The sequence below is a fragment of the Patella vulgata genome, chromosome 2, assembly GCF_932274485.2.
Source record: "Patella vulgata chromosome 2, xgPatVulg1.2, whole genome shotgun sequence".
Taxonomy (NCBI): Eukaryota; Metazoa; Mollusca; class Gastropoda; family Patellidae; genus Patella; species Patella vulgata.
Window position 1 is genome coordinate 49,767,757 of NC_065880.2, and position 27,852 is coordinate 49,795,608.

At 33.1% G+C, this 27,852-nt stretch overlaps 1 protein-coding gene across 1 annotated transcript; it reads left to right on the forward strand.

The window, feature by feature from the left end:
• Positions 1-1,064: 1,064 nt before the first annotated feature.
• Positions 1,065-27,852, forward strand: LOC126810021 (guanine nucleotide exchange protein SMCR8). The gene is made up of 26 exons (XM_050534932.2): positions 1,065-1,178; positions 3,327-3,559; positions 4,259-4,347; positions 4,787-4,856; positions 5,351-5,433; positions 5,600-5,645; positions 5,856-5,940; positions 6,423-6,559; positions 6,774-6,912; positions 7,136-7,200; positions 9,032-9,148; positions 9,394-9,451; positions 10,813-10,879; positions 11,204-11,264; positions 11,399-11,502; positions 12,657-13,111; positions 13,665-13,701; positions 14,697-14,761; positions 16,064-16,226; positions 17,015-17,132; positions 17,629-17,685; positions 18,162-18,238; positions 19,820-19,897; positions 21,650-21,749; positions 23,756-23,816; positions 25,482-27,852. Exons 2-26 carry the CDS (start codon positions 3,350-3,352, stop codon positions 25,538-25,540), a joined length of 2,601 nt encoding a protein of 866 aa, XP_050390889.1. The 5' UTR covers positions 1,065-1,178; positions 3,327-3,349; the 3' UTR covers positions 25,541-27,852.

The following is a 27,852-nucleotide window of genomic DNA, read 5'->3' on the forward strand; positions in this document are numbered from 1 at the left end:
GTGAGGGTATTACCTCTGATAAAGCCAGTAGTTCTTGGACATTTGAAGAGTGGAATGAACCAAAATCTCTTGTATGTGCTTGTTTATCCATTAGAGATTGAATTGGTGTGTATCTGAAATGAAGTTTAGTATTCTATAAAGCTTGTTATTAGGTGGGAAGTGTTCTCAGGGGTGCTGTAAAATTGACGGACAATGTATATCTATTGTTTTTTATGGTCGACATTTTCACGGGGGGGGGGGGGACTTTTTGCACCCCCTCCCCCGTCCCAGTTACGGGCCTGAGTGTGCTATGAGGGAAATACTGCCGGGACAGTGGTGCTACAACCTACTTCTATATCAAACTGCCAAGGGATCATTTACGTGCACACCAATGTGTAGGCCTAGGCTACACGGGACCTCGGTTTTTCGTACCATCTGAACAACGGCTAGACAGCTGCCGGAAAAAATTCAACCAAACACCGAGCAAATTAAATCTTTTTCAAGATTTGTGACAGTCCATCCTTTGCCATCGAAAATACTCGGCCTTTAAAAGGTTATTTAAACTTTGGTCAAATTAGCCCCCATCAAATTGGCGTTCGGGAAATACATAGGCCCTACGGTCTTCTTTAAAGTCCAAGTCCGCAAACTACTAACTAGACTAGTAGTAAAAACCAACACGAATCATGACCAGCATCGACCGAAAGTCGAAGATAGAAATACCGTTTCTGACAGTCCACATCCTTTGCCATCTAAAATACTCGGTCTTTGTTGATTACGTTGGCCAAATTAGCCCCCATTGTCGTTCAGACATTCCGGTCTTCATTAAAGTCCAAGTCCGCAAACTAGATCAGTTAAAATAAACACGAAACGTGGCCACCATCGACGAAAGTCGAACATTGAAATAAATCTCGTATCAGTGGAGATATAATAAAGAATTTGGCGATTATCATCGAATGTTGGTTTCTTTTATTTAGTTGACGTGGGTTAAATCGGTTCACGTAATCTGTATTTGCAGTAAAGTTTTTTAAAAGCGATGAGAAACAATCAAGTATACCGTTCACTGCAGGCTGATCCATGTCCAAAACTTTTATACAGACAGGTGGCGCTTTGATCTGTTATGATCCTTCTTCACGAAACATTATTTTAGACTGTCTAGTATCTTTTTCATAGGCCACTTCTGCTATGAAGAGTGTATAAATGTACGTTTCGTGTAGATGTGACTATCTATATAAGATGATGTTAACATTACATTTTTAAAGATCTATCATACATTACTCCGAAATGCATAACCGTATCATGGACGACTGTTAAATTTTGGGAGCCAGCAGACGCAGGCATTTTATTGTAACTAGCCCACTACAAGTTGTACATGTGACATGTCTCAGATCCAGCTCCCAGTATTTTCAAATTAGAATATCCAGTAATTCTAAGAACATGTATTTTCAGTTTGTTATTTTAGAAATAAGAATAATGCAAGACACATAGATGGTCATATAACTAATGTGACATGATAATATATATATACTATTCAAAAAAAGTAGGGGATATTTGATTTTTAAGTGTTATTAAAGTCACCTAATGAAACTGACGAAGAAACAAATGACAAAATGAAATGAAGTTCACATTCATCGATTTATTCCAAATGAACGTTAGACTAAGTAAGGCACAGACTGACCATTATAAGGGTAAAATGATACCCGGGGTCAAACAGCAAAGTTACCACAGCATCACAACCAAGTCAGTAACGGGTAAATCCTCCTCTGTTTGCCAAACAAGCATTGATCCGACGTGGCATACTCCTAATGAGACGTCTAAGGTCATTTTGGTCCAGATTGTCCCATTCCTGTTGCAACGCAGCAGCAAGTTCTTGGACATTGGCAGGACGTTGTTGACGTTGACGTAACCTCTATCCAAGCATGTCCCAGACATGCTCGATGGGGGAGAGGTCGGGACTCAGTGCTGGCCAAGGTAATGTGGTGATGTTCTGTTGTTGGAGGTAACCTGTAACGATCCTGGCCCTGTGACATCTTGCGTTGTCATCCTGGAAGATGAAACGGCGGCCATGACGTCGTGCGAACGGCACAACATGGACTGCCAAGATGTTGTCCCGGTAGTACTGGCCTGTAACACGCCCTGCAACAACATGTAAAGCCGTTCTTCCAGCAACAGTGATGCCTCCCCACACCATAACAGAACCACCCCCAAATCGATCATGTCTGATGACGTTAACGTCTTGGAAGCGCTCGTTTCGACGACGCCACACCCTCCTACGTCTGTCCAAAAAATCAACAGTGAACCTTGACTCATCTGAAAACATCACATTGCTCCAGCGTCGATTATCCCAGTGTTGACGATCCCTACACCAACGACGTCTTGCCTGAATGTGATGATCTCTCAAACAAGGGATCACGCGAGGACGTCGGGCGCGAAGGTGACCCCTATGCAGTCGATTCCGAATCGTCTGGCCACTCACTCTCACACCAGTGTCTGTTTGAAGACGAGCGCTGATCTGATTGGCTGTGATGACACGATTTCTCAAGGCCAAGGTACGGATAAATCGATCCTGGGCTTGAGTTGTCGCCCTTGGTCGACCTGAGCGTGGTCTGTCCTGTACAGATTGTGTATCACGGTATCTGGACCATAGCCTGCTTATGACAGACTGAGAAACATTCATCGTCCTCGCCACAACCGCCTGTGTTGTGCCGATCTGTAGCATGCCAAGGGCACGTAACCTTTCATTTTGGGTAAGCCGACGCATATCAAAATTTGTTTTCTGGTCACTAAAACAATTAAACTGATGTTTCCACCCTGGAATTCAATGCCACAATGACTGTAACATTCAAAGTCAGAGTCGTGCAAATCTTGGGTTGGACCCCCATGATGATCCCAAGCATCACCTGCATTCCATGCGGTAGCTATTGGTGCGTTTGGGCGTCACATGTAACTGGAAATGTTTCTTCTGTTAGGTTCTATAGTGACTTTTTTCGTAGTCATTTGCATATTTTAGTATTATGCCCCCAAAATCAAATATCCCCTACTTTTTTTGAATAGTATAGAACGTATGTCTCATTACACTCGCCCTGTACTGTAGCCATGTAGCCTAGGTTCAGGTCACAGGAACCGTCCTATTGAATCCTTGTCAACATTAAAAGCGTTCCCAGTCAATTTTAATGGGCAACTTTTTACTGCCTCTATTAGCTAGGCCTACAATAATCTGCACTGCAGGTGCTTTCAGCACGCTACTAATTCATATGGCACAATTAACTTAAGATGATTAGTCCTGTGTAATAATATTTGGTCTCTTAAATTTAAATATTTAATCAGTGATATTTCCTCGTAAATTCCAGATTCCATATGAATACCATTAAACATGTTTGGAGAATATGCTCAGGTAGCCAGTTATTTTGGTCAGACTGAGGCTGTTGAAGGAGATGGAAATATGTCTTATCCACCATCTTATTTATTACCAACATTTAATGCTGCTAATCCATGGCGTAATGAACAAAATAGCAAATACGGAACACATGAAGATTTTATTATTATAGCAGAATTCTCAGAGATAGAGGGACCCAAACCTTTGGTAAACAAAAGCTATTTGCATGTTGTTGTTAAAGACAGAATGTGTGGGACCACCTTGTTTTGTTTATCTGCAGTTCCAATGATAGGAAATTTATTCAAAGGACAATAACTGTTTAAAAAAAACCATTCAATTTTATTCACTAACTAATTAATGGAGATCCATGATCATTGTTATGAATTTTCATAACATATGACATACACGAAAGATTTGACAATTTTCAATCTTTTGGACATAATTTTTTTTTATGTGATTTGAAATCTATCCCGATACTGCACATAAAGGAGCCCAGAGATATCAAACACACCACAACATCTAAGGTCACATGTTTATATTTCTGCTGCACTTCTCTTCCCAAAACTACAAGAGAACCGTAAAATATATATTTCTTGTACACCCCCCTTATATATACATTATATATCTGATAATAGTGATTTTTATTTTTAATTCTCATAGAGGTCTAAAATAAAGCACAATTCTCTGCTCATACTTACCCCATGTACATATTACAAAGATACAGTATGCTACATTGGCAGTCCATGGTACCTTAGTTGACCTATAAGTTACAATTAGAATTGTTATGTTTGGTAAAATATTTGAAAAATTGAAGTTGTATTGCTAAAATGTAAGTGACATGACTTGTTTTCATGTAGATGCCCAAGTTAGAATATTGACCTAATGTTTTAAATTTTACATTTTAAGTTGACAATTCCTAGTGATGGTGGACATGGTTTTGACCATAATGCTTTCTCTGTTAAAATTATGGCAGTTGATCATCAAACAAGTACAACGTAAGTTTCTTATGTTAATTTTTCCCTGTACAATAATTATAGAATTTTCCTAATTGGTGCTCAGACTTGTGCTGTGTTTAGTAACCAGACTTCTGTTCGTATTATATTTAGATACTTAAAAAAACATGAGAAGCATGTCAATAATCAAGTCAAAATCGTGCAAAACTAATATGAAATTGGTATACTTGTCAATGAGGTTAAGAATTTGAGGATAGAACATTCTAAAATCTTTATCCTTTAGTAAAAATCATCTGAAATTTATATACTTGTCAATGAGGTTAAGAATTTAATATGGGATAAAAAGGTTCCAAAATCTTTATCCTTTACCCCCAAAATTGAAACTTTAAAGTTAAGTTATGGATAAGCCTAAAGTAACTGTCTAAACACTAACCCGATAAGCTTATACTGTCAAAGAACTTGTAATATATTTGATTTTTAGTGGATTTAGTATATCAGAAGATACTCAAGTTATATTAACAGATTCCGGAGAATTTCAAGTGTGTGCCTTTGTAAGTATAAAATATTGTATTCTAAAACAGTCAATTAAAGTGGCAGCTTTTATGAGGTATTTTCAGTTTGGTAGAAGAAACCAAAAATTTAAAAATATGATATATTCACCTTGGTTCACTCAGTAATAGAAACCATGGAAATTCTGCTTAAAGGTGTCTTATCTTATGATAAATAAAGAAATTTATAATTCTTTAGTATCTTATCTTATCTTGCATTGTATGTGTTATGTCCCCTTGTCAGTGATGCAGCACGGAGGGCTGACAAGGACAGCTGTCTAGTCATTTGGATGGGACGAATAACCAAGCACCCGTGTATACATTGGCGTACACGTAAAAGATCCCCTGGCAGTTGGAATTCGATATAAGAGTAGACCATAGTGCTACTGCACGACAAAATTTCCCCCATAGCACACTGTATGGTGTATGGCCGTCTTCGTTAGCCCAGTCAGAGCAGAACAGTAGGACGTTAAACCCCATTTCATTTCATGTTTTAGGTGCATCATTTTGCATTGTATGATCATGAAGCTAGAGGATTTGTACGACCGTTCTGTATGGCTTATGTTACTAAAGAAGAAAGGTTAGCATATATATATTATATGTATTTGATTAAAGCAGATACATTATTTTTGTTATCTTCTGTGTCACAAGAAATCTGTAATATTAAATTATTTATTACTCCATTTCACTACATTGTAACATTGTTCTACATTTCTTATTTCAAATATCTTTTGTTTTAATTTTAGAAAGTTAGTGAATTTCTATGAAGAGTTTTCTTCACAATTTCGGAAGGTAATATTTTATTGATCTGATCAATGATATCAAACTAAGTAAATGGAGACTGATTAAAATCTATTATATTTCACAAACCTTCAAACTAATAAATAAATGTGTACAATGGGTTTTTTCGGGTCTGAAATGAAAATTTTGAAACATAGAATCTGTTGGTGTAGCTGTTCGTGATGCCATCATTCAAAATTTGTTTTTTTTGTGTCTTTACAGGTGGCTCAGTTTTTCAAGTATGGCAACAGAATGTGTTTTGTAAAAGACTTAGAACGCTACTCTAAAGACTTAGAATACACAAAAGGTTGATAAAACAAAATTGCATTGAAAATGTCATTTCTAGATATCAAGCAACATATACAATCTGATTAAAATTCATTTTTTTTATACTTTCGATGGCCTCTACTACATGAAGATCTGACCAGTGGTAGTGGAAGGTCACATTGAAAATATCATTTCTAGATATCAAGCAACATATACAATCTGATTAAAATTCATTTTTTTTATACTTTCGATGGCCTCTACTACATGAAGATCTGACCAGTGGTAGTGGAAGGTCACATCAGAGGTCATACACGAGTGGCCTTTAACCCTATGACGTCAGACATTTGATTAACCAATCGGTGTTGATGTCTCTAGTGGGTTACCCACTGTTCTGTGCACCTCAGATTGAGCAACATATAGTTGCGTATGAATTGATTAATCATATTAGTCATGGAAGTTGTAAAATAATTCACACTTACAGAAGACATTAATAAATAATATAATTTTATTTCTTTTATTAAGGTGTTCTGATAGGACGTTTTAACAAGCCTATGCCTGAGCAAGGATGTACCGAAGAAGCTATTTATAAAGATCTACAACACATACAATCATCATTAGCTGAAATAAGAGATATTCTTGATATTCTGAGACCATTACTAGTATGTTGATAATTTTATCTAGAGGGTATTTAAAGCCTCAGTGCACCATTCCCTTTATTTGAATTTAACAATGAGAGGTCTGAAAGGTGTTCCTTAGACAATTTAATCTAAACAGGTGAACTGTAAGACTGATGTCCCCTGCCTCAATCCCAAAGCACCAATACAATCCTTAATGTTTATATATTAGAATATTTTATGGGGTTTTATTTTTTAGAATGATAAGCGACTAGAAAGTAGGTTTCATACATTAGAATCAAGGGCATGGCGAGAATCTAATAAAAAAGATAAATTAGATAGTTTGAGTTTACAAGAACAGTGGTTTACAGAACATGGTGATCAACCAGCATCTAAATGTAAGTACAAACATTTAATTTGTAATGAAAGTGGGACATCAGATTTCTCCTTAATCAAGGCAAACAGCCTGACACATAGTTTTAAGTCCAACAATAGCAAAGGTCAACTAATTTTAAAACAGCTTAAATTGTTACACCTTTTAAGAATAATACTAAGTCTATCTAGGGGTATTTAATTTTATGTAGATGTTGATGAATAATGATGAATGTTTTCTTTTTCCAGATGGGTCTTTTAATGATGCTCCTGATAATCCCCTTCATTTGTTTGAAAAAATTCATGCATATTCAGTAAGTAATAATAAATATCTATCTACCTACGTTGTTTGACATACAGACAAATGAAGGTTGCACATTATACTTTACACCAGTAGATTTAATTTAGACCCATCTTCATTAGCCCAGTCGGTGCAGAAAAGTAGGATGTTAAACCTCATTTAATTTACAGTTTATCTCAAATCTATGCCAATACATTTATTTAAAGTTGCAATTTCATATTTTTACGTTATATTTTTAAAATTTATTAAAATAAAGCCTTAAAATAGATGGTATCTATAAACAGTCCTACCTTGTTAAAGAATAATCCTATTAATCCTATAATTCACTATTGCCAGTTCAGAAATTTGCAAAAACATCATTTTCCTCTTCAAATTCAAACGTTTGAGGATAGCTACTCCATGGTGGAGAATAGAAAACAAGGGAGGTAACTGTATTATTATTTCCGGTGTAAATGAGTTTTAAGTGTGAGAATGACACCTATGATCGTATAATAGTGAGTTGACAACCTATTGAGCAAAAGACATAGAAATAATTATGTTTTGACTTTCTTAGAAAATATGAAATTGTAACTTTAAGATTTTACTTTACTCAAATGCATTTACTTTGCTAATTTACATTAATATATTCACTTTAAACTATACGTTTACACATACAAAAAATGCCTTGACTTTACCACATCACTAAAAAGCAAGCAACAGTGCATTTAGTTGCAAGAATACATTTAATTTAAGTTAATTTATTTACTTTACAATACATTTACGTCACAACTATATACAGTAAACTTCGCATAAGTCGGATCTAAATGGGCTGACCAATTTTATCTGAGTTATGCAAAGATCCGAGTTAGCCGAAGACCTAGTTCAGCTCTGAGCGTAGGTCTCATTATCGCCCTGTATGTTCAGGAACGTCCTATTGAATCCTTGTTGAAATAAAATTGGTTCCCAGTCAATTTTACTGGGCAACTTTTTACTGCGGAACGCTCATGTGTCAGTCCCAATCAAATTTTTTCAAAAATTCCAATTTCGTTTCGTCTTATATGGCCGAGTTGCTCAAATTTTTGCGCTGCCCTGTATTTGGATTTCAATGGCATCAGCCAGGCCGTTTGCGGAGGGAGACATATTTTTAACAGCATGTTGTGAACATACTGCCAATCTGATTTAGGCGAAGGAAAAAAGCCGGAATTAGATCAAATGGACCGAACATTTTGATCGGAGTTGAGCAAAGATCCGACTTAGGAAATCCAACTTACGCGCAGAAATTTAATAAGAAAAACATGCAGGATCATAGGGTCCAAACGATTTTCTCCAACTTGAGCGAAGATCCGACTTATACGAATCCAACTTATGCAAGGTTTACTGTACTGCATTTACAAGAATGCATTTAATTTACAACAATGCACTTCATTTACAACAATGCACTTCATTTACAACACTTCATTCACAACACTGCACCTAATATGCAACAATTTACATCAGTACATTAACATTAGATCATTACTTAACATACATCAACACATTTACTTTACATTATCACATTTACATATAGCATTACATTTACATATAACAATATATTTACTTTACATCATTACACTTTACATCATTACATTCAAATGTACTCCACATCATTACATTCACATTTACTTTACATCTTTCCTTATAACAATATATAATAACTTTACATCATCACATTCACATATAACAATACCCTTGCTTTACAATACCTATGAGTGAACCTTGGATTTTCATGATATATATCATGCAATTGCTTTAGAACTGTGGATTTATCTACCTATGCTCATAATGCATATAATGTATGGTACAGTATTTTACAATTTTATTTAAAGCCTAAACTGGTAGAGATGAAGAAAAAAAAGAAATTTGATAGGACTTTAAGAGGTCTGCATGAACTATGTTCATGGGGTGCTAAGGAGGGAATGAAGAAGATGCGATGGATTTATGAGGTCAGTAGCTAGAATGATAGCAAATTGTTCGGTTTTTACAGTGGACATAATACCTAACAAGACAATTCTGTAGATAACAACTACTGGATTTATTCATGATTTGTGTGTTTGTCATCTAAATGACTCAAGTATTTTTTCTTGATCAACAATTCTGAAAATACTTATATATAAGTTCTCTATATTTTCAGTTATGTGAAATGATATTGTTAAAATGATAAAGTAATTAAAAAATGCAATACTTTCAGCATTTTAAAAGAGAAGCAATGATTTTAGAGTTAGAAAGAGAAGAAACTTCCTTATTAGGTAAATATTATATTACATACTAATATTATCATTTATTTATTATAAAAAGTATGTACTTGTATAGCGCATCTTTTATCCCAAAAAGTGACAACATAGGAGTAGTCAATGATTATGAATGTGGATAATATAAGAACAGAATAAAATACAAAAACATAAAAAAAGAAATAAAAATAGGTAAATATAACAATCATGTGAATAAAATAACTTTTGACTTAAAATTTGATCCAGTGACTAGGTATTCGATTTTCTCACCATTCAGTTCGAAAGTTAGCAGTCACCCAAAGTTTCATATCATCAATGCACCTTTTGATGTTAAGCCTTTATTTTCAAACTGATTTTGGGCATATGGATTAAATAAAAGTAATTCCGAACTGAGAGATAAACCATTATGTCAAACATTTATTCCCTGCGGAGATACGTACATGCTGAAGAGTTGGTCCAAAACAGTGTTTACAATTTGACAAGAAAAGTTTTAAGCCAGCAGGACCCGCTGGTCGATCCAATTCATGAAAGTTATAGGTCCTAACATTAACTTATAGGCCCAATAAATATGAACAAAACACACACACTACAGTCATTTTTGGACAGGTTAAAAGTTTTAAAAATATGTGCCATGGATTTGTAATTCATATCTGTTAATTGTCCATGTGAAATTTAATGTTAATAATCTTAATTAATTCTATGAATGATTCAATGTTAATAAATAACCAAAATAAATTAATTCTGCCAATTTTTAACCTCTGACATGATGTTTACATTTTCTGTTATAAATACATATTCATTTCTAATACTCTTAGTGATTAGGTATATTTATAGTACTGCCTAGTATCTCGAAATTCACTTCACATGAAATCTGATTAACCGATTACATGACCCATAAAACTCTTCGAAAATTTGCAGAAAATATTGGTCTTTTATTTAATAAATCAATAGGGTCAATATAAATAACACTGGCCCCAAAACAGAGCCTTGTGAAACACCATATTGCGATTTTTGAGAGAAACATCCGGTGACACTAACACATTGTGTTCGACTGATATATACAACCATATAAACTGAAACACAGTTCCAGTGATATGAAAAGTCGAAGTCGGTTTAGTAGGGTGGTGTCGTCTACAGTGTCAAGTGCGGCCAACAATTCAGTCAGCATTAAGTAGCACACATTTTTGATTGTCCAGATATAGCAATATAACTAATCCTGTAAATGATCTTGAATGGTTCTAGGTGTCGGCCTAGAAACAACTCATCAGTTATGCACTGACAGAGTTAAGAATTGCCTTATCCTAAACTCCACAACTGATTTATCAGCAACAAATGTTATTCTTTACATTAATTACAATTTTTGTGTTTTTTCTGCACAGATCCTTCAACATCAGTTTTGTCATGTGGACAATGTATAACACATAACTTTTTGTCAGGTTTATCACTGTAAGTATTATCAACACACTTATCAAAATGTATAGTTGTATTAAAGAACATAGGATATACCGGTATATTGACAATACAACAATATTGTTTCTGGTTAGGACGTCTTTCGCCCAAGAATTAAGAATTGACTGAAGCCAGTTTTATTTTGGCAGATTTATGAATCAGTTCAGGGACGAGTAAACATCATTCCCAGTAGCTTTTTAACTGAATCTTGGCCTGAGATTTAAGAAATATTTTATCTCTCATAATGTCACTAATCATGAGCCACAACCTCCACAGCTTCCAAGTGCCACAGATCAATAGATATTTATATTTTGTTTCCAGTCGACCAGCTGATTGCCCAGCTTTGTCTTTTCCAGCAGAATTATTACAGAAATGGTCTTCAGTAAGTATATAATTTACATTGTGATTCTATTATTTTATGGAAGGTTATTCAAACTTTTATCTACTTAATAAATTTTAAAAATACTATTTAAAAATTTTCAATTAATATATTATTGCTCATTGCTTTTATTACAGATTGACACTCTAGAAGGTTCTGTTGGTTCGTTTAAATCTGTAGTCAGTGAAAGTTCATTAACATCAGCTCAATCTAATGACAGTTTTATGCTAGCCTCAGAAGGGTATGTACACATATATAGTAGATAGTATTAATTCCTGGTGAAATTTACCTGTTTTATGGCATGTACATTGACGTATAGGTCCCGAGCACATTCAGTGTTTTTTTTAAGAGAAGCAGCCAAGATTAAATCATCCTGTTACTGGTGGTAGTTAGTTGATATTTACTGTATAAATAAACTGAGCTTAACAAGGTTTTCAAGTGTAAAGTTGTTTTGCGTTCTATTTAAAATAAAATGTACATTGGACTTAGCGAGAATAAAAGCCATTACCAGGCCCGTAAAAAAATTGTCGACCATAAAAACAATAGATATCCATTGTCCGTCAATTTTACAGCACCCCTGAGAACACTTCCCGCCCCGCTCATTGCTCTGAGCTAGTTACGGCCCTGGCCATTACATTTGCAGCTTACATTTGCAAGTGTATTATGTGATTTATACTTTCAAACTTATATCTAAGTTATAATTTTTATATCATGTGAAAGTCCTTTCATATTTCTACAAAATAAACAGTAAGCATTTGATATATGCTTTCATTTCATTCATATTTGGCAAGCTTTGTTTGACTAGCTGTGACTTTGACCGGCTGGAGAACATATCTGTCAGTCAATGTACATGCCACAAAATTAGAATTTTAAAGACAATAATGTTAAAAATATAATATTCTTTGGAATAATTATCTTGCCATCCTCATGACACCATACCTGTCATTCTCGTCTCGTTTCACATCCCAATCATACAATGAAGCACATAGTTCTTATTTCATATATATATCTATATTTATTGTTGTTGCTTTCCAGATCATACGATGCAGCACATAGTTCTTATTTATCTATATTTATTGTTGTCATGTTGTGACCTTTACTTGAAGAATAAATAAATAAATGCATATGTTAACAAAATAGGTTAAAAGTGTCACTGGCAAAATTTTGAAGTGAAAGTCTTGTGTTATGATGTCTATAGTAAAGAAGGTTAAATGATTTTCTTTGAAGTCTTCTTATACACAAGCATGTTATAAATAAAAATAGAAGACTGTATCTGGAGAACAATGCAATAAAAATGGAGGGGGAAAATGTGTACTACAAAAAAGCATAATGTTTTATTAAAACTTGTTATCTTTTCGTCTGATAGAAAGATTTGTCAGCTTTTATATGTTGTAGATTTTGTGATGATGATACCCTGTTTACACCACCATTTGATGTTGATAAAACTTCACCAAGTGTTGTTAGAGCTGATAGTAACCTGAGTGGTAGTAGTTCAATGACAGAGTCAGACACCATGCCTAGTGTGTATGAATCATGCTCCAATTCTCCAATGAAAACACCTGACAAAACAATCAATGAAGGCATAACACTGGATAATGTTGAAACAAGTAGCCTGGAATACACTAGTGATCTACAAGATAACAACAGTGTGATAACAACAGAATCAGGAATCACAATAACTACTTGTAACAGTGAAAGTCAAAATACATCAGAAAGTGATTCTAAATTAACAGACTCATCTGTAGATAGTACACCGGATACAGGCCAGATGATTAATGGTGTATATATAGATCCACCATCCAGTGATGAAAATTTACTACGACAATACTCAGAACCAGATGATACTACTGGCATGTAGCTCATTTCATATATATAAGATAATATTATGTAATGTAATTAAGAATTTATAGTGCATCTGAAATCTGACATGAGGTTATGCCTCCTATTGATACCATTATAGTTTGCATAACTGAGATTTCAGTTAACTTGTAATCCTTATTCATGCTCCCTTATTAAATTATTCATTAATGTTTTGAGAGTAAATATAAATGTCTTCCTAAAACAGGTTTCGAATCTCTGTGTGGCTGACAATAACTTACAAGATTTCACAAATCAGCTGTAATACTTTCTGGAATGGCAAGAATAGTCGTTTGATTGTGATAAAACACCTAGTCCCTTTTACACATTTGTAGTACATGTAAAAGATCCCCTTATAGTTGGAATTCATTGTTGACTGTGTGGAAATGCCACAAGCAGGGCAAAATTACTACCCTATCATTGCACACATTAACATAAATAAAAACAATTCCATATATATGGGTCTCAAAAATTTTCTTGAAAAAATGCTACACGATCCAATTCTTTTGTTTCCAAACAAATGTTTTTGTTTTTTTTATTTCACAGATACAACTCCCAGCAGTGAAGGGACAAGATTAATCAGGTAATGATTATTACATTATTACTGATCACTGTCTGGTTTCATATTGTCTAAAAACATAATCTTTTTTTTTTGTGTGTATAAAGAATACATCTTGTATAATTGAAGGTCCTGTGTAATTCAGTCAACATGTATAATATTAGGAAACCAAAGATTTACCCCAAATTACTATACTAGTGCAAGATTATTAAATTATAATCATATTGATGCTTTAAAAACAATGTTTATGTTGTGCTTTTACTATTGAATACTGATGTGAGATAGAATGATGAATTGCTATTTAAGAAAGTAAGAATTAGTGAGTATTGTGGTTGATGAAATGTCTTGTAGTGGACTTTGATCCAACCTTTCGTTAGCAGTGTGTTTCTCACAGATCCTATTTCGTTTTGTTTTTTGTAGTTCAAAATTTTGTGGGGTTTTTTTTTTGTTTTTTTTTTTTTGTCTGTACTACACAAGGATCTGGACGAGTTGTTATATAACCTGCGTTCGGGATTAGCCAATGAAACCATCTGTTACGGCGATTTCTTGGTGTGCGATGCACGGATCTGTGGGTAAACCACTAGAAAGGTCAATGCTGATTGATTAATCAATGCCTGACGTCATAGGGTCAAAAGCCGCTCATACAACCCCTGACTTGACCTTCCAGTATAACTGGCAAAATCTTCACGTAGTGTAGGCCATCGGAAGTGTAAAAAAAAAAAAATTAAATATAAATCTGTATTTTAATCAGATTGGTTTCTCACCTTGATAGAGAGTCAGTTTCAGATGAGTTACTTGCCCCTGAATTTGATAATCTCGCTTAAAAACAAGAATGTAAGATGTTAGACAGTATACTTAGTTGTAGTTTAATGTTATTTTTGAAAAAGATTTTTCATGTTTAAGGCACTTGTGCTATAACTGACAAGATTATGACTGCACATAAACTGATTAATTTATTTCACGTGTTGATTAAAAAATAACACTGTAGAATTTAATTAACTTTCTATATTTGTATACAGAAAACCTAGAGGTGGAATTTATACTGTTGGTGATTTACTTTTTAATTTACGATATGACAGTTCAGGTAACACTTACCTTTTCTTTATTTTTAGTATCCTCTTATCACATTTCAAGCTGCGTAACCCAATTGATTATTGATGTATAATGATTAATTTTTAAACAGTGGTCAGGAAATTAAATACTTGTAAATTGGACACTCGTTACCAAAGTTAATCAGTCAGCTTTAAACTGGAAACAAGTACAAGTTAGATGATTTAGGGTGATTTTAAATAAAATTTAAACAAAAATTTAATATTAAACGAATGTGAGAAATATTAGTACTAGATACACAAGATTAAATGATACTGGAGTACACTGTTAGTTACAGTGTATTTAATTTCAATAATTTCTGTTAATTTATTCTGGAGGTATGGCCCTTGTTTCACTTTGTTGGAACTTATGAATGTTCTAGAACAAAAGTTGTTATCTAATCTGTATAAAATTTATATGCATCATTTGAATTAGTAAAAGAAAGAAGTCTATTAAATTTCAACAATTTCCATTAATAACGTCTAGAGTTATGGCCCTTGTTTCACTTTGTTGAATCCTGTGAAGACTCTAACAACAAAGGTTATCAACCGATCTACATGTATATAAAATTAATATGCACCATTCAAATTAGTGAAATGAAAATACCTATCGAATTTCAAAACTTGCAGTAAATTGCTTCCAGGGTCAAGACCCTTGTGCGCATTTGGAGAACCTTGTGAACCCTCAAATGACGAAAATTATAATCTGATCTGATGAAATTGTCTTGTAAATGCCCCCCATTACCTACAAAAGAATAAATATATGACAACCGTTTTGGACGGCTCAGACAATTTAGCTGCTGTGGGTGTATGTTTTGTTGCCTGGCAACCTAGCTTTGTATTAATATTTCAATATTAAAATAATTTCAAGCATTTGCATGTACAACCTGTGATAAAATTATTTTTTTATATTAACAACTGACATACCACTGGCTGGTATGTTATGAATGGAACAGTCAGTCACTGTTTAAAAATTAGCTGCACACAAAATCAAAAATTTATTTTTTTGAACCATGCTTAGACCATGTTTATTTAGACTGCCTGACAAGCTCATTATACTTCAATTTGTATGTTGATAAAACTAATTTACATTCAATACTAGACAATGAATTAAATATAAAAATACTTCAAAGACTGGTATTGTCTTCTGAAAAAGAAATGCTTATTATGAAGGTGTATACGATTCCCTCCATATTTGTAAAACCATATTTGGAGATGGTTTCCCATTAATATGCTGAGACAAGTACATTATAGTCATTTGGTAGATTGTAATATTGTATAATGTTATATTTGTCTAGGTATTGGTGTATTACAAGTATTAAATAAGTATAATAATATACAACATATTATATACAGTATATTGACTGGTAGATTAGTATTGGTTGTAGGTCAAGCTAAACATGAAATGGAAGTCATTAAACTAGTCACAGCATTATGTCTTTTTCTTCCTAATCACAGAAGGTATGGCTTATTTTTACTTTCTTCAAGGATACTTACTCTTATATACATGTACTAGCACTGATCAGCAAATTTATATATTTTTTTCCCAAGATACAATAGTTCCAATATACATATAATATATAAAATAAACATATTTATACATACAACAACAGTTTCATTCATAGTTATCAATATTAGCGTATTTATAATTTACTGTGGTCGATGATCTTTGTTAAGTATTTCCATTTTTCACAAGAATCCTTGTTTAAATTAAATTCTCAATTTGCTCTTATTAAAAGAAACGATAAGTAACTTTCTTTACATGCAAGTTTTTTTGATAATTTTGATTTTAATATTTTAGTATTTTGTTAATATGATTGCATGATTCAGGAATAGTATTTGGTTAGGATTATTAATTTTAGATAGGTGGTCATGTGATTCGTATAAGCCAAGATGTATTTCAGGGAGACAAAGATTACTAAAAATGTTATTTATAATCAGGATATTGTTAAACAATTTTATATGGTAACACTGACATTTTATGCATAAGATAATTATGTGGGCATTGAAATAGTGTAATGTTTGATGAAGTACCTACATAAGCAATCTGCCCATTTCACATATTTTGTTAGTTTAGATATCCTTTTAAATGATGTGATCGGCGCACTGGGATTATAAAAACGGTTGACTTTTCATTTTTGTGAGATGGCTGCCAGCTGCACAAGTAAGATTCAACAAGTGGTTTGTTATGGATTTTATGAGATTCTATTCAAGATTGTCTTATAATTGTATTTATGCTTTGTATTTAGAAAACACCATGCTATAGTAGAATGGTCATCTAAGCCGTTTAGATTAACAGACTTACCTAGAATTAAAATAGCTGGTGTATGTAGAACAGAAAAACGTTCTATAGAATCAGTTGTTAAAGTTAGTATTTACTTAGATTTTTTAAATTTTATTTGTTTGCTTGGTATCATTAATTCTAGAAATCTAATTGTTGAAAGTAAAGTGTACATTTTGATGATTATGTGAAACAATAATTTAAGCTTTGATTTAGTAAGATGCTGGCTCGCTACCAATGGTCTCGGGTGTTGACCGAGAATGTTCCTCAGGATTTTCCGGCATTCCACCTGATCAGTGATGCTGGACGAACTGCTTGTCCAGGTGACTGTGTAGTCATTCGGATGGTATGAGAAACCAAGATACTGTGTACACATTTACGTGAACTTAAATGAACTCTTGACAGTTGGAATTTTCAAAAAAGACTAGGTCGTAGCACGCTGTCCAGACAAAATATTCTTCATAGTACACTTTATGGCATACACCTGTTTTCGTTAATCCAGTTGGAGCAAAAAAGTAGGACGTTAAACCCTATTTCATTTCATTTATTTACATATAGTAATTTAGAGTTTTTGTATTTCAGAAATATTGTAGTATAATAGATGTAGATAAGAAAGTAATAATAGCTCCAACATATCAGGTAAAAAAATATATACATACATTTATAAATATTTATATATACCTTTTAAGAATGACACACAAATTGTGCTATCAAAGAAAATTGTTCATTATTGATATATGGTTCTACCACATAACATTTCATATTATAAAAATTTGACATCAATATTTTCACTATTTAAACTCTGTTTTCAAATAGCCCATTGAAGTTTTTGTTCTACCACATAACATTTCATATTATAAAAATTTGACATCAATATTGTCACTGTTTAGACTCTGTTTTCAAATAGCCCATTTAAAGTTTTTGTTTCTTTAATTTAATTATCTAAATATACCCTTTTCATTTAATTTATTCTAATTCTAATATCTTACCTTGTGAAGTGCTCTGCACGCTGACAAATTGTTCTGCCTAGCCCTACTATGTATTGAGTATGTATAATTTATGTAATGCATATATTTGAATAATGAATGAATCAATCTCAATATTTCTATCTTCAGGGTACTCTAATACATAGTATAATATCTAAAAAGAAATGTTTTAAAACAGATGCAGATTTTATAGCTTTTACTCATTGGTAAGTAATTGACCTATGGGTTGATCAAATGAAGGAAAACAGTTCAATTTATATTTTATTTTATGCTCACATTTTATGTGGGTGTATAATGTCTAAACCTGGTCCATGCACAATTATTTTAAGAGCATTGAGTAGTCTAAGATACGGACTAACTTTTCAACACCAATCTTATTAAGACTTTGCACACTTGTTCCATGTGTAAAATAACCCAGAGGACAAATAAGTCTGACCGTTTGTTTTGTAATAATGGATGTACAAGCAGAAAGAAAAAAGCTATTTATAGCAATGCGAAGATTTCACCAACCTAGATCTGTACTTGAATAAATTATGACATCGTATGCACTGTTCACGTCATCTGCTGTAAACAATCATGGTCGTGTCCAGCAGCAGTTTCACATTTGATCATTGAAGTCTGTCTAGATATGACATCAGAAGGAATTCCCTCTAAGACGTAATTATCCAGGCCTACCATCTATCGCGACTGGAACATGTCTGAATTTCATTTTTTGATGGTCGAAGGTTGCCATTTTTGAATGTATAAAATGATTTTTAGAGCGGCGGAGTAGTGCACTGAATTAAATATTTACTTTTTACGTCTGAATTGTTGTACTTTAAAACTTGGACGTATTCAAAGAATTAACCCAAAATTACAAAATCTTGTTTGAAGGTAAATAATGAACAAGGATTTTAAAATACTTTGAGCAGGGGCCTGTTTCACGAAATTTTAACTAAGATAAAATCCAAATTTTAATCATTTGATTGGATAATATTAGATTGATTTTAGTCCTTAGCCAATCAAAATTTAAGTATCTACTAAAATTTGGATTTTATCCTTAGTTAACATTTCGTGAAACAGGCCCCTGATATTTTACAACATTTTTTGTGTTGAAATGTAGCTTATAACTTCTATATTCCATCTACTGGAGTGTTTATCAATATCTCATTTTAGCATGTACTAATATAATTTCCATGAAAACTCATTGTTTTTTTGCGTTTTCCATGTATACCAGACAAACCACAGCCTATAGCTAAGAATTGTCAAGCAGCTTTTTTGGACTTGAAATTAGCATTGTTCATGCCAAATTTGATGAAAATCCATGCAGGCATAACTGAAAAAATTTGACTTTTGTTTTTATCAGCACCCTTTATTATCATGCTTTTGGGCCAAGTTTGGAACATAGTTGGTAAATAAAATTTGTATTTTTTGGGTGATTAATATGTAGTTTAGCACCCAAAACAACAAAAAATGTCATATCTTATCAACAAAAATTACAGTGCTAGCTTTAAAATGTACATTTTAGACTTCTCAACGCCCTTAAGCATTCTCGGGTCAGAATTATTTAACCCTATCGAAATCCAGAGTGGGTCATTGTGTTACTGCCCCTGTCATAGAAGCCTTGTAAAATGGCAGATTTTGTGTTGATAATCATAAGGAGAAACTCTATCAACTCAACAATTTTATGTATTGTTATTGTTCCCTAAAAGTCACCCTTCAAAATGTTGCTGGTGGGTACATTTTGTTGATTGCTAATAATTAATATAGAATAGATATTTATATTATGTATGTTATTTATATTTTAGCTGGTTCATGGAGATAGCTGCTAAAGCATTTATATTTTATCATTCCTTTTGTCTGGGTTCGACAAATATCATTAGTCAGTAAGTTGAATTTGTATGCATCTACACTTGCTACTGGGGAGCAACTTGCCGCATCTGAGAGGATACAATCATCAATTACCAGATTGTGTCGATGTATGGATACGTGCGTCTGGAAAATTGCCAGTTGACAACCAGTTGCTACTAGTTGCTCATCTTCTATATTTCCGGCAATTAGTAGGGTGCCCCATGCATCCAAAATTTTCCCTACTGAAAGTTGATCTCAGTGGCTTGTCTCAAAGTGATTTCTGGCCAGTCATGCAGTGCGATAGCACTCAGCACAAGCATCTATAAATCTATAAATAGCAATCGTACATGAAATTCTCTACACACTTTCAACTATTAAAGCCATAAAAAAATCTATTGTTGTCAGGCAGGGTAAGCTTACTCTTCCGGACACCTGTTACCACTGTTTGTCGTGTATTTTGTACATGGTGAACAGTCCATATGCTGATTACACTATTTTGCCTTATTACACTATTTTGCCTATACATGTTTTTTTAGGACTTCGAATTTTGTCTAATGGTTTGGATTGTTCGTACTTGGTTTTATTTTATTAAGATTTTTGGTTGTTACTGCAGCTTCAGAAATTATGTTTATCATTGCTTTATCATTAACTATACCGTTAGGAGCGGGATCTTTTGGTTTAGTTCAAATAATATCTATGAAACACTCGAGTAAGGCAAGAACATGATAATAGCAACTAGCAGTAGTTTCATTTTACTTTTACAAGGTTCTTAAAACAATTGTTAAGTTGCCTAACATGTGTGTTTCTAAATTCAATATCTTGTTCCAGCCTTATGTTATGTTTCGTAAAAAAAGTAGTCTTGATTTTCCTGGCCTGTCAATCAGACGGAGAACGGTCGGTAGACTGGTCAAGCAAGACTAATTTCAAAACAAGACACGTATGATAAAAAAAAGGAAAAAACTGTATTTTTTTAAAGTGGCTTTTCATATAATTATATAGGCTTACTGATTTACCTTTAGCTAAAACAGTAAAAGACTGTCAGATAAAAACATGATTCTGTTAAATATTTGGTGAAAATTGGATTTGAATGACTAAATTCTGAAAATCCAAAATGGCCACCAGGTCACATGACCAGAGCATGTAATATTTTTGGGGGCAAATTTGGTCCTATTATCCCCACAAGAATGTTTTTCATGGAATTTGATTCAAAATCTCTTTTTTTTTTATTAATAATATACATCTCGTTTTACCTGCGGTAAGCAATGTCATATTTTGCTTATTTTATCTCTAGCATTATATGGTACAAAAAACTTAATTATCACTGAAAGGGTTAAATCAGTTCATATTAAAAATACTATACAGCTTATCATAAAGACAAAATTGATATTTCTCGACAGCTGAAAAATCACATGAACTTGTTTTTCTGTTTTACCAATATTGATGTAAGTGCATTGAATTGAGCAACCTGCAAGTTGCTACCAGTTGTAGGTAGAAGTGTCGATGTACACTCAATGCGTAAATCAACTGCAAATTTTAATGATCATTTGCGTCACCATGTCGATGTACACCATGCTTTATGCACAAAGAAATTAAAAATAATTTTTAAAATCTTTCTGTGAAAATAAAAAAAGAAAAAGGTTATTGCCAAAACAATCAGTTTATATATTGGTATAGCAAGAAACCTCTCCTTACAAATAAGATAAATGATACTGAGTGGTTTTTGGGAAACTATAGGTATAGCCTACCTTGTGTCTGACACTCATTACTAACTAATGTTTTTATTTCAGTCATTCCAGTGTAGCATGCCATAAACAACAATACTGTAATTCTGTTAAAGGTTTTATTACTAAACTTGGTATACATGAGGGGGATTCACCTATTATAGAGGTAATTTGCATTCTCATACTATAACATTGATTTATTTCATTTTACAAATTATGTATACAAATATTTCTTGGGTGACCAAAGAGATGTACTGAAGAGAGTAGAAGTTCCTCCATAATCATTCTAGTGTAAATATTTTCCCGAATTGTTTAAAACATTTATCGTTAAGAGATGCCCAAAATAGAAAGAATGGGGCTCTAAATTGCCATGTTTTCTAAGGAGAACGAGAAATTCAAACAATAAACAGAGCTGGTCACTTCATTTTTACTTCCAGAATTAAGATAATTGACCCTTTAAAGATGCATATAAATGCAAGAGCTATATCTGCCTATTGCATTTATTTTTTTGACTTCAAATGTTATATAAAATATTATTGAGACATTTATTCCTATCACAAGCCCATAGTCAACTCTATAGTCTATCAATTGGCTTAGATATTGAATGGATTAGAACATTCACACCATACAATATTTTAGATTTAAAATGGAAATTCTAGACTTTATTTTTTATCAAAATAATAGTCCTAGAAAATCAAGACTATTTACTTTATTTCCTGTCAATACTTCAAACACTCAGCATGAAGTAATTTGATTTAAAAGTATTGTGTTTTTTATTCTCTACACAGTAGTTAAATTAACATAACATGCTTAAAACAACAAATATATCTATATAAACTCCTACTCAAAGTTGAAGGTGACATGATGTTTGACTGTTAGTTTGTAAAAGGGTTAATGACAATAAATGCAAATGCATTTAATTTTAAGAACAATTTTTTAAAATTTGGTTCAAACCTTTCCTCACCACATGTTTAATTTAAGTCTTTGTCGACAGATGAGTGAATGAAAGCTTGATTTTAGAGACTTTCATCTATTTAATCTGAATTAATGCACATCTGTTAATGTCAGTTACTAGTTTATAATTGCCTTTTGTTAAACCTCTTTTTTTTCTATTGCATCACACCTAATAAAGAACCCCATTAATAATTTATATATTTATATAAATTTGTTTTATTTAACCATGGCCTTGGCATTAAAACACTTTTATCCCTTGAACTGAAAGTTTACTCACTTTTTGATAATGCTCATAAAGTATTCATATATTATGTTGAAAGTTCATAAAGTATTCATATATTATGTTAAAAGTAAGTTAAAACATACAGATATTTGTCCATTTGGCATATACATGTATTGTTATTCATGTACCGTGTCATTGGGTCACTTGAACTCCTGGGTTAATGTGGTATAGTGTTCAACACCAGTTAGATCAGTGTAGCACTAGTGTAACGCTGTGCTAACTTAACCTCAGACCCCCTCTGTATTTGAAATCAATTCGAGTTAAGGACTGTGTTGTTGAGGTTGTGTTAAACATGGATATATTTACACAACATGAACTGGTGTTATCAACTCGCTTTCTTTTGTTATTCTGAGAGGTTTGGAATTTCAATATTTTGAAATGATGTAAAGCATGCTAACATTTCTGATATATATATCATTCGCATGATTAACTCTAGTTATCAAGTGAAGACATCAAATTGACCCATTGTATACATTAAGATGTAATAATGAGTACTAATACTACTATAAATCCAATAAACACATACGAAAATTAGATAACTGATTCTTTTGCACTTGAGTCCATGACCGAGTGATGAAGAGAGAGAGAGAAATGGGGTTTAATAACGTCCACTCGACACAAACTAGGTCATTTCCGGACTAACATATTTATGGTTCATTTTAATTTCCATAATTTGCTTGTGCATAGGGGTCTTTAACAGTGGGAGGAAACCGGAGGACCCGGGGAAAACCCACGAGGTTGGACATGAGGCGAGCCTACTCCTTGTCACGTACAACTGGGGAATCGAAACCACGCCAGATGACTCAATGACAGACTTTATGGTACAGTGTGCATGTGCTAACCATTCAGCCATCCAACCTCCCACAAGTGATCACACCCAACAGGGTTCTTATAGTAATAAATTAGATATATTAGATAAACTGTTATATTTTCAGTATTTTGCTGAAATAATTAAATTATTGCAGATAGATCAGACCTCGCTTCCTATTGATGAAGGTAAGGATAATTGTAACCAAACTTATTGACCTTATATTGAATTATGTTCAGAATACGGTATATGTACTAAGTCCAAGTCTAAAAAGTTTTGTTTTAAATTTTGATTTTAGTAGCTAAAAACATATTCTTTATTGTACAATTGCTCTATGTGATTTATTGTCATTGATTTTAAATTTAACAGGTATAACTTTGCCCTATGTATTAAATGAAATGAAAGAGTATTTTAGGTTACAGATTTCTGTATCAACGAATGCCTTGCTCATTTCTTGTTCGATTAAACTTGCTGTTTACGGAAAATTTTGACAAAAGCTTTCAGTTAGGTTGAAAATAACAAAAAATGAAATCAGACTTCAAACAACTACCAATTGTTCATGAAATGTTTCTGACTCTTGCCCTAGCCTTTGTATGGGTTGACTGTTAATCATATGGGTATAGGTCCTTCAGTTCAGCTGGTCCAAGATTATGGAATGAACTTACACAACAGATCAAGAATCAACAGACTTTTAATCAAAATTAGAAATCTGTGAGTGGCGAGTAGTCATCCCATAAAGTGACTAGTTTCGTTCATGAGACAGAGAGATGGGGTTTAAAGTCCACTCGACACAAACTAGGTCATGGTTCAAATTTTATACGCCCACATTGAAATGTGGTTGTATATTGTCGTTGCCCCCGTCCGTCCGTCTGTCGTCCACAATTGCTTGTGGGCGCTGACTCAATGACAAACCTTATGATACCTCAACGAGAAACCGAACCCAGAGTCAAACATTACCTAGGGAGAGGTAGATCCCTTACCGAAACAACTCAGATAGATTTTACATCGGAAACATTACCGGAGTATAATCTGCCAATCAGAAAGCGTTTGTTCTGATTCCAAGTAGATCATCACCTTCGTTTAAACCGAAAAACCATTCTGGTCCTTATACGCCTTATAAAAATATGTACACTCAAATCCAAGTGAAAACTATTTTTACCGCACCAAAATGAAATTTGATCATTTATATAACAGATTATGATCCCACTATTGTTCAATTTAGTAAGTCCTCCCAAGAGAAATGGCATCTATTATCCTATTCAGAAGTAGCCTGTGCCGTATACTCTGAGTAGAAGTATTAACATATAAATAATTGAACTTTTCACGACTGATCCCGACAGAGACATAAATCATAATATTTGAACCATTTTAAATTGAGATGGATTCACACTTAGGGGCTTTTTCAACAAATGGCTATACAATTTCATAAGATTTAGTCCCGAAGGATCCCCACATTCTTCATATTTATAGACTTTTATTCAATTTAAATCCACACTAAAGACTTCCCTGTTTCGACAGCGTTACCAGTAGAGTCATTACTAAAGCATTTTGAACATGTGTCAACACAGGTCAACATGAAGAAGATGCTATATAAAACCTCATTATTAATTATTATTTAGTGGATTATTACAAGAAGAAAATCTGTGTGGTAATTCTCAAAAACTAACAACAAATAATAGGTTCTTGTCAATTAAGTCTTTATTGGTTATCAGCCTAGACATAAAAGGGTAGGTAATGATTTTGGACTAATGAAAGATTCCCAAATGCGAGTCAAACAGTCAGAATACTATTGGTAAAATTGGGGATTACAATTATAATTGTTGTAATGACACTGTGTATATTTGTAATTTCAGGTTTTAAAGTATCACCAGTAACATTATCCTATCAGTCATGTCAAATGTTCAGATGTTAACTGCTGTAATATATCCAGAACAAATTCCTGGAATCTTTATAAGACAAATAGAGTGTTGGAATGTTTGTAATACTCAGTGTTGATAGATTATACATGTATTGACAGTAGAACTGTTATAAATGCTAGAGTTTATCTGATGAACACATCATCTTTAAGGCTAGTAATCCATACCCTTTTTTCATCAAAGTGTAGTTGAAGATTTTTTTCATTTGCCCAGTATATTATCACTAGGACCGCTAAAGAACCACCTCCCCATCAGGAATACATGTATATAAATATATGAGTTTGATGGTTTCACTGTCTGTGAAATGTTCACGAATGGTTTAGTTTGGAAGACCATACCTTTGAAAGATTGTTAGAATCTGAAATAGTTTTTGGTGATTGATGTTCATGGGGGTATGAGAATAATAGTAGTGCCAATCTGAACATGGACCTTAGACCAGAAACATGACACTATCAACTGTAGATCAACATTTTGCCTGCTATCAATGGACATAACTATTCACACAAATCATCAACTGCACAAATAAAACAACAATATATAGATTGTTTCAGTGTTGTAGAGTGACTGGTAGCAGTGCTGTAATGCTGAGTGACCCAGGAGTATTTCACCCACACACAGTAGACCTCTAACTTCACTTTCTGCACCTGCATAAAAGGGTTATTGCCAATACCGCCATTAGAATCAGCTGGGATATGCTATTAGATCATCTATCACACAATACATCTATTATTATTTGAAATGTGTCTCGGCCCTTCTGATGAAATTTGTTGACCAAGCATGTATGAAAGAGATTGACAACAACGTATTTGTCAACTGATGCTCTTTTCTGATGGGCATTTTACAGCCTTTTTTCTGGTAGATTGAAGAATATACATCTATCTAAAGAACTGTCAATGGAAAAGTGTGACTTTAAAATCTGAACACAGTTTTGCTTTACAATGTTTCCTAATATAATTTAGTCTATCTTCTTTGATGGTCAGCTTAGTGGCACTTGTAAATGCATAGTACTCTTGTGTGCGTGGTCCTTAAGGAAATTATTGTATCCATCAAAGTTAGGACTCTGTCTTTTTGTTAGTCTAACCCTTCATCCCGATTTTGTTTCCAGAGAATTTCTCATTCACTGTTCAATTATTTTTATGAAACTTTGTACAAACATCAACCTAATAGTAGCTGTGCCTGCTGGTAATTAGAAGTTTCTTGGATTCAATAATAAAAACAAGTTTGACTTAGTTTTAACTCTCTACATTATTATTGGCCGGAGCATAAACCATTTAAGATATATTTATGAAACTTTGTATACATAACAATCTATTATTTATATTAATTATGCAGTGTGCAAATTTGTAAATTCTCAGTTGAATAATTCTTGTGTTTCTATGGTATGCAATCATCTAGAACTTTTGATACTTGGGTAGTGTACCAAGGGTTATAGTAAATTATGTGCATTATAAGCAGGTTGCATAAATGGGATATCTATACATTTGGCCTGTCCAACCTCGTGGGTTTTCTCCGGGTCCTCCGGTTTCCTCCCACTGCTAAAGACCCCTACGCGCAAGTGAATTATTCAAATAAAATTAAACCATGTGTTAGTCCAGAAATTACCTAGTTTGTGTCGAGTGGACGTTAAACCTCATTTCTCTCTCTCTCTCTCTATACATTTGGCTATACAACTTGTCTATCCCTGTATCTTAGAAACATGTCCAGGGGTGCTCAATGTTCATGAGGAATTGTTGTTATTATTATCCTCCTGGTAAGTGCAATACTTGCAGCATGACCCGTAGCTTTACTCGCAAGAGTATCAGTAATTTCATTACACAGTTTTTGCCACTATATTATATTGTACTAGACTCAAAAATAGAATGCATTTGAAAAAGTAAAAAATTGAGGTCATAGACCAGATTAAAAGAAAAAAAAATCAAAATATTCATGTAATTCTATTGTTATTAAATTTGGTTTAAGTGTGAAATTTATAAAAAAAACTTATTATATTATCACTATTGTTGTTACTATGATTTTTGCTAAAATATTATATTTATTTATTCCTGATATAGTGTATACATCTTAAAGGTTAACATTCAGTGACATTATTTTTCTAGTCAAATCTTTTAAAATAATTTATTTGTTATGTCTTTGAAACATTTGATTTATATGTCTTTGAAACATTTGATTTATATGTATATATCATGAATTTAGCTTAATTTACATGGTGCCATAATATCATATAATTTTGAATATTTAGATTACGGTCTGCAGTTCGGTCATTCTGCATGTAGGCTTCATAATGTGTAATAAAGATATATTCAAAATC